The sequence below is a fragment of the Pseudophryne corroboree genome, chromosome 4 (genome assembly GCF_028390025.1).
Source record: "Pseudophryne corroboree isolate aPseCor3 chromosome 4, aPseCor3.hap2, whole genome shotgun sequence".
Taxonomy (NCBI): domain Eukaryota; kingdom Metazoa; phylum Chordata; class Amphibia; order Anura; family Myobatrachidae; genus Pseudophryne; species Pseudophryne corroboree.
This window is the reverse complement of record NC_086447.1, coordinates 755,922,969-755,946,015: the sequence shown is the minus strand read 5'-3', so window position 1 is coordinate 755,946,015 and position 23,047 is coordinate 755,922,969. Positions and strand designations below refer to the sequence as shown.

Here is a 23,047-nt window from a genome sequence, read left to right as displayed (position 1 = left end):
ATAAAAAAAATAAAAAAGGTAAAAGATCATCCATCTGACACATTTTAAGAACCTGAAATACTTGGCATATGACTACTATGTCTTCTATATTGTTATACAGTCTTATTTGACACCTTTTTGGGGCTCAGTGTGATTTCCCCTCTTTTCCATGCATCTCCCCCAAGTTTCACACTGTAGAATTACAGCGCAGGTGCCACATAAAGCATTTTGTACTTAAATAACAAGGTTATTGCTAATATGCACAATTAGTATATGTATTTTCTTGAACAATAAATGGAATCTTCCCTTTATTCAGTCTATATGCTTTATCCCATTGCATTCTGGGTAATTACAGTCTAAAGGGTATCATTTTATCTAGCTCCATTGGATTGGTTGTGATAAACCTTCAGAATAGAGCACTAATTTATACCCGCTTGTTTTCTGTTTTCAATCACATACTACAAGTATCTGGTGTTTTAATTGTTGTAGGGTGGAAAAAAGCTGCATATATTCTACTATGCAAAACTACTACAATCTCTATCTAAGAATTTAAAAGCATTACAGCACTCCCAGCACGGACGGCATCAGGTCCGGTTGTTGGTGAATATACAGTACATACCTTGCTGCCTTTTCCTGCTCTGACTGGGTATAGTGTACTGTGGGTAACATACAGCTCTCTCTCTGTCATTTCCCCAATTCCTTTACTACTGTCCCTCTTTGCCATCACCCTCCATTCCTCTTCTCTCTCTCCCGCCTCCCCCTATTCTCCTTTCTTTCCAGTCTCCCAGTATTCCTCCGTTCTCTCTCCCGTCTCACAGTATTCTTCCTCTTTCTCTCCCGTCTCCTATTCCTCCTCTCTCTCCCATCTCCCCTATCCCTCCTCTCTCCCCTTATTCCTCCCCCTTCACTTGTCTCCCCCTACGTCTCCTCTCTCCCGTCTCCCGGTATTCCTCCACTCTCTCCATTTTCCCAGTATTCCTCCTCTCTCCCTTCTCCCAGTATTCCTCCTCTCTCCCTTCTCCCCCTAATTTTTTATCTCTCCCGTCTCCCAGTATTACTCCTCTCTCCTGTCTTCCCCTATTCCTCCTCTCTCTCCAGCCCCCCTATTCCTCCTCTCTCCTACCACCTCCTATTCCTCCTATCTCCCGCCTCCCCCTATGCCTCCTCTCTCCCATCACAGTATTTCTCCTCTCTCCCCATCTCCCCTTATTCCTCCTTCCTCTCTCTGTACCCCATTCCTCCTCGCTCTCCCGTCTTGCCCCCATTTCTCCTTTCTCTCCTGTCTCCCCTATTTCTCCTCTCTCTCCAATCTCACCCTATTCTTCCTCTCTCCCGTTTCCCCCTATTCCTCCTCTCTCCCATCTCCCCCTATTCCTCATCTTTCTCTCTCATTTATCCCTATTCCTCCGCTCTCCCATCTCCCCCTATTTTTCCTCTCTCTCCTCTCCCCCTATTCCTACGCTCTCTCACGTCTCCTCCTATTCATCCTCTCTCATTCACGTCTCTTCCTATTCCTCCTCTTTCTCATGTCTCCTCCTATTTCTCCTCTCTTTCTCACGTCTCCTCCTATTCCTCCTCTCTCACATCTCCTCCTATTCCTCCTCTCTCACGTCTCCTCCTATTCCTCCTCTCACTCACGTCTCCTCCTATAACTCCTCTCACTCACGTCTCCTCCTATTCCTCCTCTCACTCACGTCTCCTCCTATAACTCCTCTCACTTACGTCTCCTCCTATAACTCCTCTCACTCACGTCTCCTCCTATTCCTCCTCTCACTCACGTCTCCTCCTATAACTCCTCTCACTTACGTCTCCTCCTATAACTCCTCTCACTCACGTCTCCTCCTATAACTCCTCTCACTCACGTCTCCTCCTATAACTCCTCTCACTCACGTCTCCTCCTATAACTCCTCTCACTCACGTCTCCTCCTATAACTCCTCTCACTCACGTCTCCTCCTATAACTCCTCTCACTCACGTCTCCTCCTATAACTCCTCTCACTCACGTCTCCTCCTATAACTCCTCTCTCTTTCTCCAGTACCTCAGAGGAGTCCATGCCAGGAGCCAGACGCCGATGCCGAGGTGGGCCTGTTCCCTTTAAATGCCAGAGCCTATTTTTAGTCCTAGGCGTCAGAAAAGGAGATTCCTCACGTTTTCATAATAAAATTTACACTTGAAAACAATAATGCATTCTACTTGTCTGCAATGTTTTGAATGAAATGCATAAAATGTGAAGGAATACCATTTTGAAAATTATATAACTTCATATATGTACCCATAGGGAATCCAATCCCACGATTCAGGATTGAAAATAAATCTCAATACTGGGATACCAGGATTGAGTTGATCAATGAGCTCCCTGAGGATATCCTGCAGCTAATCGCTACGAACATAGTTCACCTCTACTGCTCCCAAGCCTGGGGTGTGCAGTCTACTACTTTGTCTGTGTGCTTCTGCCGAGATTTGGTTGCGCTTTCTGCAAAGCTGACGTTTCTAGACACGGCAGCCATTTCAGTCTCTTGTGTTAGGATGGAGCAGTTAGGAGATGGAGGAAATTGACTTGTAATTCACATCCTTCCTCACTAGGGGACTGAAATCCTTCATCATTAGATTAAGAGACAGTATATCCCTGAGCTGGCTGGACACACAGACGGTGGTTTGTGTCATCGCCTGGATCACTGTTAGCTGACCCCTTGCTTTCTGCTTTGGTGTGTTCAGCACAGCCCTGCCGTAGGAGGCCTGGGGGCAGAATCTGAGCAGAGTTCTAGCGCTCAGCGCTGCCTGGGCTGAAAACAGATGTGCGGCTGTGCATGCACCTTAATACAGAAAATGTTGGAATTGGAGACACCAATAACGGGATTTAAATGGCACAGTTTTTAGTGCAAAATCCCAGGATTCCTCCAATCCCAGGATTGGCCTCCTTATGTACACATGAATATATCCCCTACATCGTCACAATTTTCTGAGTGTGTAGTGGCTGGAAAGAGGTGTAACTTGAGACATCATCACTCGCCAACACAATGATCCTAATTAACGTGCCTCCCCTAGTCCCCACCAGTAGTAACTATAGGTGGAGAGCAGGTAGGTATATTGTTCTTAAAACTCGTGCACTGCTAATGAGTCCTACTCATCTTCAGCACCAAAAAGAGTTCAAGGCAAATTGACAGATACACAGTTTATAAAAAAAATGTATAAAGATTATTAAACATTGCTGAAACACTAAAATCAGCAATTTCGCAATGATCAGTACACAATCAGAATGTATGAAATATTGATTTAGTAAATTATCCTGGAAATCACCTGGAGATAAGTTCAAAACCAGTGGGATAGATTTAAAAAAAATGTTTATGCATGTACAAGCATTAAAATAAATGGGCCCATTCATTTCAGTATCGTTCCACAGATTTGCTTCTACAAGAACTCACTGAAATTAATGGACAATTTGAAATAAATTGGGTAAGCTTAATAAATGGAGTATTCCATTACTAGCCGGAAATACAAGCTATGAAAAAGTATGACATTTGACAACCTGAAGTTGGCAGGTAAATAAAATCCTGCATTTACCCTCAATGTATCTAGAGCACCTAGCAGTTTAATTTTGTCACCCATATTAAAAAATTTGGAAGTAATTAAATTACTAAAATAATTTTTTAACATTTGGCTCATGTTCAATTTTAAAGCCTACTATTTGTTAATATAACTTTAGTGGAAGACTTCAACGTTCAGAATAATCATAGTGATGATAAATTACTAAACCACTTCATTATGGATATTAACTCAACACCAATTGTTATAATAAACAAATGGCTATTGTTGAGGCACTCTGGAGGTAGAGGACAAAGAGCAGGATTATTTGGAATTCACTTGACAACTCTAAATGGTAAGTGTCAAGAATGATGTCAACATCAGTGAAATGCATGGGAACACTGAAATGAGAAAGTGAAATGGGAAAAGCTCAAACATTTTTAAATGGACCTGGAGATTAACTTTTTTTCGCCCCATCAAAATAAATCGCTAAAAATCACTGCTGCATACATTACATAGTTGGAACGAAGATTTTTCTTTTACACTTATTAATAGCAACTTTTAAAAATGTAAAAAAGTTGTAAAAAACATATAATCGGTAAGGTTTTGATAAGTTACGATGAAAAGGTGCCCATCCCTGCCAGCAAGAAGTGAGAACAACCTAACAGCTATCGACTGCTGTGAACCAAAGAGTCGGATACAGTGGAATAAGACTTCACTCATTCTAAAGGTTCCACAAGGATCCACATGAAACACACCTTCATAACCGATGTGTGAGACAACTCAGGACAAAAATGTACACTTCCACGTATTCATTAATACATATTTTTTTATATTAATCTGCCATTTGTTAACGTAACAATTTTTCAATACACAGAGCAGAACCCCAAGTGGAGTGTATCAGGTTCTCTATTCCACCTGCAACGCTAACACGCACACCCCTGATTATTTAAACACTATGATTATATAACACCCCAGACATCTGCGTTTAACTTTCATCCCTAAATCACTTAAAACTTTAGCATGAAATTGGGGAGATACAGTCTAATTTTACGATCACATGAACGGTACAGATAAAGAAAAGTGGACAGACGTAATCACCATGAAATCAAGGACAAGCGGATCAGACAAATGGTACAGAGGGAGCTGTATATCTGTCCCAATTTGCTGGCTATAGCAAAAGTGTTGTAAGTGGATTATTTGAGAAGATCTGTCCATTAATCCTACACAAAGCCATCACCACTATACAGATATTGTTTATTTTTAACAACTTTGGACAAAATAAGTTTTCTCAAATGAGACATAAATAAAAGGATATATTTTCTTTTCCATGTTTTGCTGTAACATTATTATATTTGTAACATTATTATAGTTTAAAAGAAAAAGGGATTGTAGTGAAGTCTTTAAAATACATGAAAGGATTGCTCCTGCTGTTTTGCTTGGCCTGCATATAAATCTAAGCTTGTATCAATGACCTTTCACTTCAAAGCTACCAAATTAAGTCATTAGTGTCACACTGCTCCTTGGTGCCAAGTCTTCACTGAGCAATCGCCGGTTTCACAGGTGTATACAAAAGGCATTTCTCTGTGCCAAATAGATATTATTTACATTTATTAAAAGATATTCTCGCACTTTCTTCATTACACTACACATAACAGGACTATTTGCTGTCATTTAGTCTAAGATATGTGCAAACATCTATGTGCATCATTGTATTAGGAGATCATTGGGGGAAAGACTTAATTGTGTCTTGTTATCGTCTAATTATGTAACATCAAATTCTGTAGATCTGTACAACAATGGGTTACATGAGGGACCACATGGGGTAGTATTACTCACTTATTCTTGGATCTTTATTGTACAAAACCCTGGTTAAGAAAACCCTAAAGCGACTAGGATGAACCTCTACTCCCTCCAGGGTCTTGTTTAGTATACGTACAGGGGGACCACCTTCGTTTTATAGCAACAGCACTAAATCAGCCATGGTGCTAGCTAATCTGATTATAGGAGAACTGAGGCAGTACGACTCTGCAGCCGTACTGTCCAGGATGACTGCATGGGGAATACAGAATAACAGACGCTACCTGGTTTGTTGCGGCATATAGATATTTTAGAAGATGGTAAAAATGTGACTTATATTTTCTTATTGGATTCAGTTTTTACTGCAAGATCAAACTCATGAGAAAAGCAGGAACAGAACAAGTGGTAGAAGATGTTTTATATAATTAAATATGATTCTAAATCAACTGATAATACAGTATATACTACTGATAATACAGATGCACAACTGATAAACTGATAATACAGTATATACTGATACAGTGGTTCTCAAACTGTGTGCCGTGGCACTCTGGGGTGCCTCAGGACACTTGCAGGGGTGTCTTGGATTAGTGGTCCAGGACCAAATTAAAATTATTTACGATCAATGCAACAGGCAAAACCAGTGCTGGTGGCTGCCAATCATAAACTGTGTGGACTAACAGAAGCAAATCTTGTCCCTCATAACATAATGGAACCTAACGATGAGATATAAACACAGTTTACTTAATTTCATATTTCTTTCTTAATTTTTCAATAAGAAACTTTTAGCCCAGGGATGTCGTGAAAAAAATTCTGATACTCTAGGGCGCCGTGATTCTAAAAAGTTTGGGAACCACTGTACTAATATATAGCTTTATAACAGATATTAGGATAAACGATGAATAAAAAAGGCCATACACTCTAAATGACTGGCTGTGTATTATTATATCCTTCTGCACAAATAGACGTAATGCATACTTCTTTAACAAAATGGTAACTAGCTACCCTGCGTGGAAGATCCTGGGGAAGGCCTATAGTTTGATTAGGACAACAGAGAGCAGGACACAAAGGTAGAACAAATAAGAACATAAAGGAGATTATATTGTAATATAGATACCATTCATTGCCATGAGGTCTTGGAAGGATTGTAATATTTTATGAATGCCCAGGGGTGGATAGGAACCTAAAGTGGCACTGGACAAAAAATCTGAAGGAGGCCACATGTTTGTAGGAGGAATAAATAAAATGTAGACAGGGACCAACATAAATATAGGCGGGATTGCAGTTAGCACTAGCTACAATACAATACCGTTGAGAATATCCATGATCACACAATAGAGAATCCATGTGATTGGCATATAGTACAGACAACATTCCAGTAACTGGCATATAGAACAGATATCATACCCGTGACTGCCTAACAAAACAGAGAGCATACCAGTGACTGCCATAAAATACAGACAAAATCCAAAGTCAAGGTGCGAGTTATTGGATGGACAGGACCGATTCATTGTGACACAAACGGACTTCCGGATTCAGCATCAATCTACTGAAGGTTACATATACCCAGAGAAACTAAATGTAACAGCAAAACAGTGTAGAATGGCAAATCTGATGTCATTATTAAGATACTCAAAACAGACAGTGGTGCAGTAGTCTAGCGGTTGATGATCATATTATACATTAAATGGGTAAAATGGACTATGCGAAGATGTAGCAGCTTTGAAAAGCACTACATAGTCAATTTAGCCACAGGATGAAATGTGGAAAAATAGGATTTTAATTACCTACCAGTAAATCCTTTTCTCGTAGTCCGTAGAGGATGCTGGGGTCCACATTAGTACCATGGGGTATAGACGGGTCCACTAGGAGCCATGGGCAATTTAAGGGTTTAAGTGTGGGCTGGCTCCTCCCTCTATGCCCCTCCTACCTCAGGGCCCGAGGAGACGGACATACTTCGAGAGAAGGATTTTACACAGATAGTGGTGAGATTCACACCAGCTCACACATACAAGGCAAACCAAGCTAACCAGCTTGAAACAATTCAGCAACGGCTGAACAGTAGTACTTAACCAAGTAACAAAGCAGTACTCAACCAAGTAACAAGGCAGTACTGAATCAAGTAACAACTGCAGGAAAATTAAGCGCTGGGGTGGCGCCCAGCATCCTCTATGGACTACGAGAAAAGGATTTACCGGTAGGTAATTAAAATCCTATTTTCTCTTACGTCCTAGAGGATGCTGGGGTCCACATTAGTACCATGGGGATGTACCAAAGCTCCCAGTACGGGAGGGAGAGCGCGGAGGCTGCTGCAGAACTGATTGACCAAACTTTAGGTCCTCAGAGGCCAAAGTATCGAACTTGTAGAACTTGGCAAACGTGTTCGACCCTGACCAAGTAGCCGCTCGGCAAAGCTGTAAAGCCGAAACACCCCGGGCAGCCGCCCAGGAAGAACCCACTTTACGAGTAGAATGGGCCGTAACAGATTTTGGACACGGCAAGCCTGCCCTAGAATAAGCATGCTGGATAGTGAACCTGATCCAGCGAGAAATTGTCTGCTTAGAAGCAGGACACCCAATCTTGTTGGGATCATAAAGGACAAACAGAGAGTCCGATTTTCTGTAACGTGAAGTGCTCTTCACATAAATCTTCAAAGCCCTCACAACATCCAAGGACTTTGAGATAATTGAGGAGTCAGCCACTGGCACCACAATAGGTTGGTTGATATGAAAAGCCGACACAACCTTTGGAAAAAACTGCTGGCGCGTCCTAAGCTCAACTCTATCTTCATGGAAAATCAAGTAGGGGCTCTTGCAGGACAATGCCCCCAATTCAGACACACGCCTAGCAGAAGCTAATGCCAACAGTGTGACCACCTTCCAAGTGAGAAACTTGACCTCAATGTGACGACACAGCCTGCGCCTTGTGTTGCACAGTGGTTAAATACCACTGTCCTAGCCCTGGTCTTACCTATGGACTTCACCAATTGCAAATATGTTAGTAGTCATATGCTAGGCAATATTGTATTGTATTATGTTATTATTATATTGTACAGTTATATTTTATCTGTTATATTAGAAATATGTAGTTTATTTGGTTATACTGTGTTCAATGTGTGTGACTGTATGCCAGAGTGTTATTTAACATAGTTAAATCAGTTCATTGAAATGCAAGTCCCCTAGCTGTACAATCAGATGTGATTAGGATGAGTAGGCTCAGTAGTGTATGGAGCTGCAGGTAATCTGATCCTATACACCCCATTGTGTACAGGAGCCCAGACACCTCATCTCCACTCCTCTGTGACCTCCTCACTGACCAGCTTGTGTGATGAATAGACAGTGTAGGGTATAACAAGAGCAGTGACCTCTACTGGTGAGGGAGAGATCTGCACAATAGGTCAGAGAGTGTACTTCTGGAGTGCAGGCGCTGACTAGGCATTGCGGTGCAGTCAGTGGCGAGAATCCGTGGCGCAGGACGCTGTGTGAGCTGGTATCCTAGACCAGGGGACACAGAATCACGGCCAGTGTGTAACAGCAAGAGATCGCAGGCATCTGTAATCCTAAACTACTGTGGGGACTTAGTAAGTATGATACCATCCTGGCTTGCAATTGTTAATGTTATTGTTTACTGTGTGTGTATATTTACAATAAAGGGCATTTGTCATTTTACTAAACTGTTTACCTGAGCGATCAGAGAATCCGTATCCATACACTCAACCTCCTATAAAGGCTCGAACCAATCTGATTGCAGGAACTGCAACACCACGTTAAGATCCCAAGGTGCCGTAGGAGGCACAAAGGGAGACTGGATGTGCAGCACCCCTTTCAAGAAAGTCTGAACCTCAGGGAGGGCAGCCAATTGTTTCTGGAAGAAAATGGACAAGGCCGAATTCTGGACCTTTATGGAGCCCAAACGTAGGCCCAGACCAACACCTGCTTGCAGGAAGAGGAGAAACCTCCCAAGTTGAAACTCCACCGTAGGAAACTTCTTGGATTCACACCAAGACACATACTGTTTCCAAATGCGATGGTGATGTTTAGACGGTGCTCCTTTCCTAGCCTGGATCAGGGCAGGAATAACCTTGTTCGGAATGCCTTTCCGAGCTAAGATCTGGTGTTCAACCTCCATGCTGTCAAACGTAGCCGTGGTAAGTCTTGATAAGCTGTTGCAGAAGGTCCTCTTGAAGAGGAAGAGGCCTCGGATCTTCCAGCAGTAACTCCAGAAGATCCACGTACCAAGCCCTTCTTGGCCACTCAGGAGCAATGAGGATCGCCTGAACTCTTGTTCTTTTGATCATTTTGAGAATCCTTGGGATGAGTGGAAGTGGAGGGAACACATACACTGACTTGAACACACACGGAGTTACCAGGGTGTCCACCGCCACTGCCTGTGGATCCCTCGACCTGGAACAATACCTCCAAAGCTTCTTGTTGAGGCGTGAGGCCATCATATCTATTTGAGGTACGCCCCAAACTTGTCACCTATGCGAACACCTCTGGGTGGAGGCCCCACTCTCCCGGATGGAGATCGTGTCTGCTGAGGAAGTCCGTTTCCCAGTTGTCTACTCCAGGAATGAAGATTGCTGACAGCGCCATTGCGTGTTTTTCTTCCCAGAGGATGATTCTTGTTACCTCTGACATGGCAGCTCTGCTCTTCGTTCCGCCTTCTCGGTTTATGTAGGCCACTGTCGTTACATTGTCCGACTGAACTTGAATGGCCCGATCTTTTAGAAGATGAGCCGCTTGTAGAAGACCGTTGTACACAGCTCTTCGTTCCAGAATGTTTATCGGAAGGCTGGATTCCAGACTTTACCACTTTCCTCTGAAGTTTTCCCCCTGGGTGACTGCTCCCCAACCTCTGAGACTTGCATCCGTGGTTAAAAGGATCCAATTCCGAATCCCGAACCTGCGGCCCTACAGTAGGTGAGAAGTTTGCAGCCACCAGAGGAACGAGATTCTGGCTTTCGGTGACAGATGTATCCTCTGGTGCATGTGAAGATGAGACCCAGTAGATCCAGCTGGAAAGACCGTGCATTAAATCTTCCGTACTGTAGAGCCTCGTAGGAGGCAACCATCTTCCCCAGAAGGCGAATGCACTGATGAACCAATACTCGGGCTGGCTTCAGGAAATCCCGTACTATTGACTGGATCACCAATGCTTTCTCCACCGGCAGAAACACCCTCTGCACTTTCGTGTCGAGAATCATCCCCAGGAAGGACAGGCTTCTCGTCGGCTCCAAATGCGACTTTGGAAGATTCAGGATTCAACCATGATCCCACAGCAGTCAAGTTGCGAGAGCAATGGACTGCAGCAACTTCTCCCTGGACGATGCTTTTATCAGCAGATCATCAAGATATGGAATTATGGTCACACGTTGTTTGCGGAGAAGAACCATCATCTCTGCCATAACCTTGGTGAACACCCTCGGTGCTGTGGATAGGCCGAATGGCAGCGCCTGGAACTGATAGTGACAGTCCAACAAGCACAAACCTGAGATAAGCCTGGTGTGGCGGCCAAATAGGAATATGAAGGTAAGCATCCTTGATATCTAAGGACACCAGGAATTCACCCTCCTCCAGACCTGAGATCACCGCTCTCAGAGATTCCATTTTGAACTTGAATTCCCTCAATTATGGCATTAACAATTTGAGGTTCAATACTGGTCTGACCGAACCGTCCGGCTTCGGCACCACAAAAAGGTTTGAGTGGTAACCTTTGTTTTCCAGGTGAGACGGAACTGGAACAATGACATTTGCCCTTTCCAATTTTTTAACAGCTTCTTGTAAGATAGCCCTTTCTGTCAGCAAAGCTGGTAAGCCTGATTTGAAAAATCTGTGAGGTGGGAGCTCTTGAAACTCCAGTCTGTACCACTGAGATACAATATCTTGAACCCAGGGGTCCAGGCCTGAGGATGCCCAAACCGGACTGAAATTTCGTACACGTGCTCCCACCTGCCCGACCTCCAGGCTGGGAGGTCCACCGTCATGCTGAGGATTTTGAGGAAAACAGAGCCCGGCTTCTGTTCCTGGGAACCTGTCGGTGCAGGTTTTCTGGATTTTCCCCGACCACCTCTGAAGAAGGTGGAAGGGGATTTGGACTTCTTAACCTTTGCGGTACGAAAGGACTGCATTGTAGACGCAGAAATGGATTTCTTAGGCGTCGGAGCAGCTGAGGGAAGAAAGGTTGACTTACCTGCGGTTGCCGTGGAGATCCACGCATCCAAAGCCTCCCCAAATAGAGCCTGACCTGTGTAGGCTAGGTTCTCCACACTCTTCTTGGATTCCGCAGCCGCAGACCATTGGCGCAGCCAGAGTCCCCGAGACAGCCATGGAAGACGTCCGTGCAGTCAGATTACCAAGGTCCTTCATGGCGTCCACTATGAAACCCACAGAATCCTGTATGCGACGTAAAAACATTTCAACGTCACTTCTAGCCATAGTATCTAAATCCTCTAGTAACGTGCCTGACCACTTTATTATGGCTTTAGAAATCCATGCACAAGCAATACTGGGCCCAAGCGCCACGCCTGAAGGAGTGTATATGGATTTGAGCGTAATCTCAAGCTTGCGGTCTGCCGGTTCTTTCAAAGTGGTAGACCCAGGAACAGGTAAAAACCACCTTTTTAGACAATCTAGAAACAGCAGAGTCTACTATAGGAGGGTTTTCCCACTTTTTCCTATCCTCTTCAGGGAAAGGAAAAGCAACCAGAACTCTCTTTGGGATCTGGAATTTTTTCTCTGGGTTTTCCCAGGATTTTTCCAAATATTGCGTTTACTTCCCTAGACGCAGGAAAGGTAAGGGAGACTTTCTTATTGTCTGTAAAGAAAGCCTCCTCGACCTGTTCAGGTACCTTGTCAGTAATGTGTAAAACGTCCTGAATGGCCTCAATCATTAGCAAGGGATGCCTCCCCCCGCAGTATGTCCCCATCACCGTCAACCGTATCAGAGTCGGTATCCGTGTCGACTTGCATTACCTGGGCAAGAGCATGCTTTTGGGGGCATAAACCAGGGGACTTAGATGAGGTAGTGGGAGTTGAATACGACAAAACCTCCACAGATTGTTTTAAAACCTGTGTTTCAGTCTCATAATGAGCTATCCTAGATGAAATCTGGGATATCATACCCTTAATAAAAGCCACCCACTTGGGTTCGGGTTCAGGGGGCTGAGACAGTGTATTGCATTCCTGAGTACATGGAATAGACTCTTCTGGAGAAGATACATACTCTGCAGCACAAGATACAGAGTCCCTGGACATGGTAATGAGAGATATATATCACACACACACACACACACACACACACACACACACACACACACACACACACACACACAGGAAAATGTCAGAAACAGTTTCCCCTAAGTACCTTCAGAGAGAGACAGAGTTATGGAGCCAGCCCACACAGCTCTCCAGTAGACAGATATATAATAAATGCCTGGCGCTGACTGTGCAACCTTAATAGATTACACAGTACTGTGAATAACACTCTCTAACCCCTTCTATAACCCCCTGGCACCGTGCAGAATAGCTGGAGTTATGTGGAGGGTCAGCGCTCCCTGTCAGCGTCTCTGTAGTGTGATCTGCAGGGAGAAAATGGCGCTGGTGAGTGCTGGATCAGCTCTGAGGAGAAGCTCTGCCCCCTAAAATGGCGCGTCTTTCCGCATTTATACAGATTATACTGGCCTGAGGTAAATGTTGCTAGCAGTAGTACAGTGTCCCTGATAGCTGCTGTGACCAGTGTAAGGGTGTTTGCGCTGGCCCAGGGCGCCCCTCACAGCGCCGCACTCTGTACCTCTGAGCCCTCTGGAGCGCAGCTTCAGCGCTGCGCTCCCACCCTGATGCCGCCATTCTCACTGGATCTCCGCTTGTCGGATCACCGGTATCCAACTCACCACCGACGTCTTCTGGCTCTGTTAGGGGGTGGCGGCAGTGCTGCGGGAGTGAGCGGTCGCCTTGGGGGCTTGCGATCGACACCCTCAGGAGCTCAGTGTCCTGTCAGCGACATTAAACTCAAAGGGTTGGACACTACTCCCCCCCAAGTCCCACGAAGCAGGGAGGCTGTTGCCAGCAGCCTCCCTGTGCCTAACTGTAATAAAAATAAGAAAACTAGAAAAACTCCTATGGAGCTCCCCTAGCTGTGACCGGCTCCCCCGGGCACATTTTCTAAATTGAGTCTGGCAGGAGGGGCATAGAGGGAGGAGCCAACCCACACTATTAAACTCTTAAAGTGTCCATGGCTCCTAGTGGACCATTCTATACCTCATGGTACTAATGTGGACCCCAGCATCCTCTAGGACGTAAGAGAAACTTTAGATTTGACCAGAACAAAAAGAAAAAGTGATGGTAACTTCAAAGCAAACGTCTTAGAGCATTCATATCAGAAAGAGACATTATGGTGAGGAAATTAGGCACCTGCAAGATCTTTGATATACAAAGAAAATTACCAAGAGCCAGTGCTATTTTGCAGCAGGAACCAGCAGGAACTCCGTTCCTGAACTTCTCATTAAATATGACATAATCAGGATTGGGTTCCTGAGCCAAAATGTTTTTTTCCATAAGATTTTATTTAAAGTTTTATTTAAAAGTTGCCTTCTTTTCTAAAACTATCTATCTATAACTTTTTTTAATAGCTCTACCCCCAGACCCATAGCTCCTGAACCTATATTTCCAGAAAAATAGAACTGCCAACAGCACATACTTAACTAAATAAACAACCAAATCATGGCATACAGTTGAATTATACAATTTTCCTTCAATAAAGACTTAAATTAACTTAAGCAGGGGTGGCCAACCAGTCAGAGGCAAAGAGCCAGAAAAGATCCGTAGTCAAGGGATAAGAGCCACTATCATGCGCGCGTCTTTGGCGCTCGCACAAAAAATGAAAGTGTGGCCTAGTTGTCACAAAGCCACGCCCCATTTTTGTGCGCACACCTTTCGGTATGACGTTTGTAGGAGTATGACCTTGTGTCATAACCCCATTTGTAGTCATGTTGTACAGTGCCACATACATATAGTTCCCCAGTACAGTGCCACATACATATAGAAATGTCCAAAAATGGGTGCCTCCACAGTTCCAGATACAGATATGCCCCCACAGTGCCAGATACTCACGTCCCCACAGTGCCAGATACATACATGTCCTACAGTGCCAGATACATATATGCCCCACAGTGCCAAATACCTGTATGCCCCCACAGTGCCAAATGCACATGTCCCCACAGTACCAAATACATATATGCCTCCGGTGCGAGATACACGTGCCCCCACAGTGCCAGATATGCCCCCAGTGCCAGATACACATGCCCCCATAGTGCCAGATATGCCCCCAGTGCAGATACACATGCCCCCACACAGTGTGCCAGATATGCCCCCAGTGCCAGATACACATGCCCCCATAGTGCCAGATATGCCCCCAGTGCAGATACACATGCCCCCACACAGTGTGCCAGATATGCCCCCAGTGCAGATACACATGCCCCCACACAGTGTGCCAGATATGCCCCCAGTGCAGATACACATGCCCCCACACAGTGTGCCAGATATGCCCCCAGTGCAGATACACATGCCCCCACATTGTGCCAGATATGCCCCCAGTGCAGATACACATGCCCCCACACAGTGCCAGATATGCCCCCAGTGCAGATACACATGCCCCCACATAGTGTGCCAGATATGCCCCCAGTGCAGATAAACATGCCCCCACACAGTGTGGCAGATATGCCCCCAGTGCAGATACACATGCCCCCACTCAGTGTGCAGATATGCCGCCAGTGCAGATACATGTCCCAAGTGTGCCAGATATGCCCCCAGTGCAGATACACATGCCCCCACAGTGTGCCTGATATGCCCCCAGTGCAGATACTCGTCCCCAGTGTGCCAGATATGCCCCCAGTGCAGATACACATGCCCCCACACAGTGTGCCAGATATGCCCCCAGTGCAGATACACATGCCCCCACAGTGTGCCAGATATGCCCCCAGTGCAGATACACATGCCCCCACACAGTGTGCCAGATATGCCCCCAGTGCAGATACACATGCCCCCACACAGTGTGCCAGATATGCCCCCAGTGCAGATACACATGCCCCCACACAGTGTGCCAGATATGCCCCCAGTGCAGATACTCATGCCCCCACACAGTGTGCCAGATATGCCCCCAGTGCAGATACACATGCCCCCACAGTGTGCCTGATATGCCCCCAGTGCAGATACACATGCCCCCACACAGTGCCAGATATGCCCCCAGTGCAGATACACATGCCCCCACACAGTGTGCCAGATATGCCCCCAGTGCAGATACACATGCCCCCACACAGTGTGCCAGATATGCCCCCAGTGCAGATACTCATGCCCCCACACAGTGTGCCAGATATGCCCCCAGTGCAGATACACATGCCCCCACAGTGTGTCTGATATGACCCCAGTGCAGATACACATGCTCCCACACAGTGTGCCTGATATGCCCCCAGTGCAGATACAGGCCCCCACAGTGTGCCAGATATGCCCCCATTGCAGATACACATGCCCCCACACAGTGTGCCAGATATGCCCCCAGTGCAGATACACATGTCCCCACAGTGTGCCAGATATGCCCCCAGTGCAGATACACGTCCCCACAGTGTGCCCCCCCCCTCCCCCCAAGTGCTGCTCACCGTGTTGCTGCTGTGAGGGGAGGAGAGCGCATTGTGCGCCTCTCCTACCTCTCCGTCTCTCGTGGCTGCGTCTATCTTCAATTCGGCGCTGGCCCGTGAGCCAATCAGAGCCCGCGGTCCGGCAGCCAATCAGGAGCCTCAGCTGCCGGTCCGCAAGCTCTGATTGGCTCACGGGCTGGCGCCGAATTTAAGATAGACACTGCCGCCGGAGACCTTAGAAGTTTGTGCGCCCGGCCCGGCTGTGTGAGTGTGTGCGCACTGTGTCGGGCAGCGGTGGCCAGGAGTGGATTGACTCGAGCCGCATGCAGTGGATGAAAGAGCCGCGGGTTGGCCACCGCTGAACTAAAGGAATGTGAAGTGAAAGGGAGGACAGACTGTCACACACGAAGGGAGGGGGACGAAGAAAGCAGCTGCAACATGCTGAGGGGAGAGAGTGAGACACTGACATGTGAAAAGAAAGGAGTAGGGAGAGGGATAGGGTGACAGAGGGAGAGTCTGTCACATGTTGAGTGGAGGGTGGCAGGCACAGGGTTAGACTGTCGAGGGTAGGGACGCGAGAAAAATAAGTTCCTACAGTATATAAAAAGTGAAGGGAACTGGTTGGCAGAGGCTTTCACACAAATAGGGGCAGGAGGTGAGGAGAGAGGCTGTTTTATGCAGAGTAAAGGGAAGGAGCAGATAGAAATTGTCACACACAGAGGGGATGGAGACAGTTATCACAAACAAAAGGAGAAACATAGCACTGTCACGTGGAGGAACAAAAAAGAAAATACAATGGGATAGGTGATGATACAAAAGCTGTCACAACAGAGCGGGATAAGAGAAAGAGACTGTCACAATATACAGAGGGAGGGAAGAAACAGAACCTGACACAACACGGGAGATGGGAGGAGATAGGAGGAGACGCAAGCTGGCACAACAAAAGGGAATGGGAGGAGACGAGGAGACAAGGTGGTGGTGGTGGTGGGGGGATTTGGAGAAGAAAGATGTCAAATGCAGGGGAGAGGTGGTGGTGTAAAGTGGTCATACACTGGTGGAGAGGGTAGGAGACAAAAGGCTGTAACATGCAGGGGAGGGGGAAGTCATTAAATCATTAGAAATTAAGAGGGGGAGACAGAATGTTGCAAACAAGGGATGGAGGGGTGGGATGACAACATAGGAGACCATGGTAGGAGAGGAGACAGGCTGTCACACACAGGAGAGAAACAGACTGTCACAGGGTAAGAAATGGAAACTTGGTAGGTAGGGAGTGGCGACAACACCTGTCACACATAGGGAGGAGACACGTGGGGTGGGAGATAAAAGACATCACTTGCAGGAAAGGGTAGCGACTGGCTGTCATGTACAGAGGGAGATTACAGGAGACAAAGGCTGCCATATACGGCAAATGGAGGGGGAGGCCTTCACTTGCAGCTGAGAGGCTGTTACATGCAGATGAGGGAGGTGGGGGAGACAGGCTGGCACACACAGAAAAGAAAGGGGGAGGCAAGCTGTCTCAGGAGAAGGGTAAATGACAGTCTGTCAAACGAAGATGAGGAGGGTGGGGACAAAGGACGTCACGTACAGGAGTGGGTGGGTGGGAAGAGCGGTTGTCACTTGTAGGAGAAGTAGCAACCCTGAGTCTAGTGCCACAGGCCGACAGGTGATCAAGCCCATACTGCTTAAACTATCGATCTGTCCACTCCTGGGAGCTCTCCTTACCGAGGGAGCGCTGCCTGCTGGCATCTGTGACCTCACTGATCCACAATAGGTGTAATTTCCTCTCCTTTTAGGTCTACAAATTACAGGAAGCACAAAGAACATATAGCGCACTCAAAGATAACATGCAACCATCCGCCAAAATAATTAACAATAAAGTAAAAAACAGGATTCACCCTTATTTCTGGCTTGGAGTTGTCACCTTGGTGTGTTCCAACATCCAATGAATTGAATCTAAAAAATTGTGTTTCTCTAGCCCCACAAACTCTCACAGTGCCACTTGATCCGGCCATGGCTAGTCTCACCTAGCCGGGCGCCCGCTGAGATTTTGTTACTAGTGGGCGCCTGGCTTCTTACCCTCAGTAGCAGCCGGAGGCAGGAGCTCACTCCTGAGCTCTGGCTTTCGGCTCTGGAAGTGTGTGTGTGCTGCTGTGCGGTGTTATGGGAGAGATGTCATGACTTCTCTCCCATACTTCTGAGGAGCTACCGGCCAGGCGGAGGGCAACGGTCCGGAAGCAGGAGCGGGGCTAGTGAGTATTGTGGTTTTTTTTCTTTTAATGTGTGTGTGTAAGCGTCGCTACTAGGGGACATATCTAATGGGGCATAACACCTGACTGGTGGCATATCTAATGGGGCAAAACAACTGACTGGTGGCATATCTAATGGGGCATAACAAGTGACGGGGCATATCTAATGGGGCATAACAAGTGACAGGGGGCATACTTACTGGGGGCATATCTACTAGGGCATAACAACTGACTGGGGTTATACCTACTGGGGCATAACTACAGACTGGGGGCAAAACTACTGACTGGGGGCAGGCTCATTTTTAAGTTGATAATTTTTGTATGGCCCCCGAAGGATTTTATAAATATCCAAATGGCCCTTGGTAGAAAAAAGGTTCCCCACCCCTGATCTACAGCATGGTTCAATAAACAAAAGTTTCTTCTCTCTAAAGAGACACAATCACTGCTATTATTTGCTATAAACAGTAATCAGTCATAAAAGTGCACCTATATTAGTTGGGTGCAACTGAACTCTATGTAGCAGCACTATGGTATGAAGAACTATATGACGCCGCATGGGTCTACTACGATATGCCGGCGCTCGGGATTCCGGCGCAGGGATCCGGACCGCCGGTATACCAGCAGTGGGGCAAGTGCAAAAGAGCCCCTTGCAATCTCGCTGCGCTCGCCACGCTGCGGGCACAGTGGTGCGTATTTATTCTCCCTCCAGGGGTGTCGTAGACACCCCAAGAGGGAAAATAGTTGTCGGTATGCCAGCTGCCGAGTTTCTGGCACCGGTATGCTGAGCGCCCGATCCCAACAGCTAGCATATCAAGTGCCACCCACTCCGCGTAAGTGTACAGTCCAGGTTTGATGCTTTGATTACCAACTGATGTGATGTAAATTGTGCAGGTTATATTGATATATGTTACAATCACAATATATATATATATATATATATATATATATATATATATATTTATTTATTTTGGTACAGAATCCGATACTTTTGCAGGCATGTCCAAACTGCGGCCCTCCAGCTGTTGTGAAACTACATATCCCAGCATGCCCCGACACCGTTTTGCTATCAGAGAATGCTAAAGCTGTGTCAGGGCATGCTGGGATGTGTAGTTTCTGAACAGCTGGAGGGCCGCAGTTTGGACATGCCTGCTTTAGAACATTGGTCTGTAGGTGTGATTTAATTATCTAATGTTTCTTCCTTCCAAGGAGATACAATGACTGCTTTCAATTACCATAAACTGTAACATGTTATATAAGTGTTATTATCCTAATCAGGTGAGGAATTCTCTGTACAGGAGCTCGCTAACCAACACAGAGTATAATCCTTATATGCGCCAATAAAGCAAATTAGGAGTTAATCAATGTGTTACACCCATGGTTAACTAATCTGCCATAGATCCACCCGGGCGGCAATAGGGGGCGTGGCTTCGTACAGGGGGCGTGGTCATTTACGCCCCCTGTACAGACTGAAATGATGTGCGGTGCGTGATGACGTCATCGGTGCGCGATGACGTCATCGCACACCGCACAGTAAAGGACCTCTCCACGAAGGGAAACTAGACGCGTACGCGTCTAGTTTCCCTTCACAGCGGCAGCGGGGGGCACAGCAGCAGCGGATCTTGCCCTGGTGCGGCGCCCTTCCGGAGGGCGGCGCCCCGGGCAAAAGTCCTGCTTGCCCGTGGCAAGATCCGCTACTGTTTAAGACCTCTGTTTCTAAACCAGTAGTAATAAGGCATTGTACCCTAATCAGTTGTATGTATTTTACTACAGCACATGTTTATTTTGGGTAAAGTCAGTGTACACCCCCTGAAGGGATATTCAGCAGTGATTAGCTGTGGAAGATTTCAGATATAAGTATCTTTAAATTGTGTCAGAATATTATTTTCACCATCAGACTTACTTTGTCTGCTTTATTTTAACCAGGACAAATTCTGTTTTTTTAGATTTTAGATTTAGAGGGTATGACAAATGATGACTAAGTCTATGACACCCTGTTATTGTAATGAATGTGAAATAAAGCATACATTTTAACGATCCAATCATTACATTTAACTGATCATTTTTAATAGTGCCCCAAAAAGGAATTACTTTCTTGATTCAGGTCTTTCTCAGTCTAGTGCCACAACCCCCCAGGCCATTTACCTGCACCTAGTTGGGTGTGGGGGCCGTCCTGTGGGAGTTGCCCTGACCCTGTACCAGCGGCCAGAGTGATGAGACTAGGGCAGAGCTCTGTCTTCCTAGACAAGGACTGACAGCCTCTTCTTACAATATTAAGACATCTTCCGTGGGCTGCTCTGCTTCCTGTGACAAGCACTGGCAGGCTGCCTGCCATACAAGAGCACCGGTACTCAGGGTGGGGCCACATATAACAGAAAAAAGGCCCCTGGCCAAAAGGCAGCACCACAGAACGTCAGCCCACCAGGAAGCTTCCCTGTATGTTCTATGGCCACTCCACCCATGCACACGCCACATACTAAACATGGGTTCATTATTTCTTTATTTTTGCTGTACAGCTAACCTTTGTAATAAACATCACTGTACTTTCATATATAATTACCTACCAGGACATTCAATATCCGATACATCACTCAGTTCTTCACAGCCATCTTTTTCTGTGTGGACTGTATCCCATCTACCTTGCAGCACAACACTGGCGTTTTCTGTAAGTGACAAAAAGAAAGCCACGTTGAAGATACAAAAAAAATATTATGCTCATTTACTATCATGACACACTGATAATGCCTTCCTGGGAGATTTTTTACAGAAAAAAAGGGATTATTTAAACTTTTCCCAATGGTTCAACAGTGGAGAATAGATACCTCTTTCCACTGCTTAACATCATATTTATGGGAATAGAGAGGATTCGCTGGATAAAATAATTATTCACATGTGTACGTCCCTCCATCCCTTCACCAGCAATGTTAGGCTACCGGTGAGAAGATAACCACACAGCAATACATAATGACTGATCAGAGGGTTTGCTAAATAGATGCCTAAATCTAAATTTAAGAGGAAAATATTCTACATTATGGGGCGTATCCAATTATACGTAGTAAAGTACCGCGGATAATGGATCCGCTGGGGGCTATCCAATTAGCCCTGATAGCCGGCGCTTATCCCCCGATGCTGAGGCAGGCGAAGCCAAATCCGTGATAAGCAGGCTTTGTTTAGAAATTATGGCTGCCAAAATACATAGGTCTCCAGCTTTTTGTAGACCCTATGTTTTTGTTCATGAAAAATGGAGGGGGTTTTCGTGCATAACTATAGGATACCTGCGGAGAAACAAAATTGGTGAAAATGTTTTAAAAATCACGAAAACCCAGCGTATTTCGCCGGCGCAACATTTTCAGGCCTATGTACTCTTATGTACTGTATTACGATTGTACTTACTTCTATCTATATTTTACTGCATGGTGCTATGAATTCTGATTTTCTCTCTTATGCCTATGTACAGGGGGGCCCAAAAGTAGGTATACAGTAATGACCTTTCTTTTTTGTTGCATAATTGGAACGATGGCAGGGAATCTGAGTGAAGGACAAATAAATACACTATGTAGTGTAAATATAGTTTAAATACAACAATTTAAATATATAATATAAACATAGTATAAATACATACTTAAACCTTCTTTTGGGCCACCCTGTATGTTGCTTATATCTGGTCTTTGTGTTTTATTTTGTGGTCATTCAAACATAATAAAAACACCGTACAAAACATTCTACAGCTTAATTTTAAATTAGCAAATTCTGCCCGCACACTGTAGAGATCAATGTAGATTTTCATTAAATTAGAGAAAGCCTAGAGATTGAAAGCATCCAAAGTGTCCCAGCACACACAGATTTCACCCATACAATGCAATCAATGTGCAATCTACACATCTTTTCTAGGAGAGCTGGCTAACCATAAAAAGCCAAATTTTTATCTGTGGGGTGTCCACGTTTAGTGGATCTAGCAACTCACTTTGTATTACCCCTTTTCCACCTATGAGCACAGGTCGCAGTCGGGAGCCTGACACGGGTGCTACCCGGCTGCGGCCCGTGCTCAGTCCCCTTTCCCATCAGCAGTCACCAATCCGGCATATTGCCGGGTTGGTGACGCTGCTAGTGACACGGCAGGGGCGGCGCTGGGAGATCACATGGTCTCCCAGTGCCACCCTTCCAAACAGTGTAAACGGGAGCCGTGTCGCATCGACACGGCTCCCGTTTACACTACAACCCTACCCGGATCATTTCCGTGTCCTACCCAGATATTTACCCGGGTAGGATTCAAGGGTCACTTGATCCGGGTTTTGCGGGGGGACCCTTTTCCACTTGCAAAAAACACGGGTAAATGCGCCCCCCCCCCCCCCCCCCCGTGCATTTACCAGTGTTTTTTGAGCTAGTGGAAAAGTGGTATAATACTACAGGCTCTCATTCTGGAGAAATGCCTTATCAACTTACCGTATTTTTCGGACCATAAGACGCACCTGATCATAAGATGCACCTAGTTTTTAGAGTAGGAAAACTGGAAAAAAAATATTCGGAACCATTTCTGCTTTATCATCCTTGCGCTGCCTCCCTAGTTTTCACCAACCTCTAAGAGATATTTCTGTGTGATGTCTCAGACTCCTACCAAGATTCTGTACAGTGCAGCCTTCTGTCAGAGCCAGCATACAGAGACACACACACATCAGAGCCAGCATACACATAGACACACACACACACACACATATACTGACAGTATCAGTGGTTCCCAGCCTCCACGCTCTCAGCTAAAGCTGCCCGCGGTGCACTCCTGAGGAGGGAGGAGGTGGGGGGGAGCGGGGGAGTCACATGATGCCGGCTCTGCTGCTGAGATGGGCTCTGAGATGCGGGCGCTCTGCTGATGACG

At 45.9% G+C, this 23,047-nt stretch overlaps 1 protein-coding gene across 3 annotated transcripts in view; it reads right to left on the bottom strand.

The window, feature by feature from the left end:
- KIZ (kizuna centrosomal protein) overlaps nt 1–23,047 on the bottom strand; it is a 352,705-nt gene that overhangs the window by 83,044 nt on the left and 246,614 nt on the right. The window contains exon 11 of one of the 3 annotated variants that reach the window (XM_063918179.1): nt 20,739–20,837. The exons of 1 other annotated variant lie outside the window; for it this stretch is intronic. In XM_063918179.1, coding sequence (XP_063774249.1) covers nt 20,739–20,837 — 99 coding nt within the window. Of the gene's footprint in view, nt 1–20,738; nt 20,838–21,305; nt 21,450–23,047 lie in introns of those variants that run through there. One more of the 3 variants, XM_063918182.1, reaches the window with a different exon arrangement.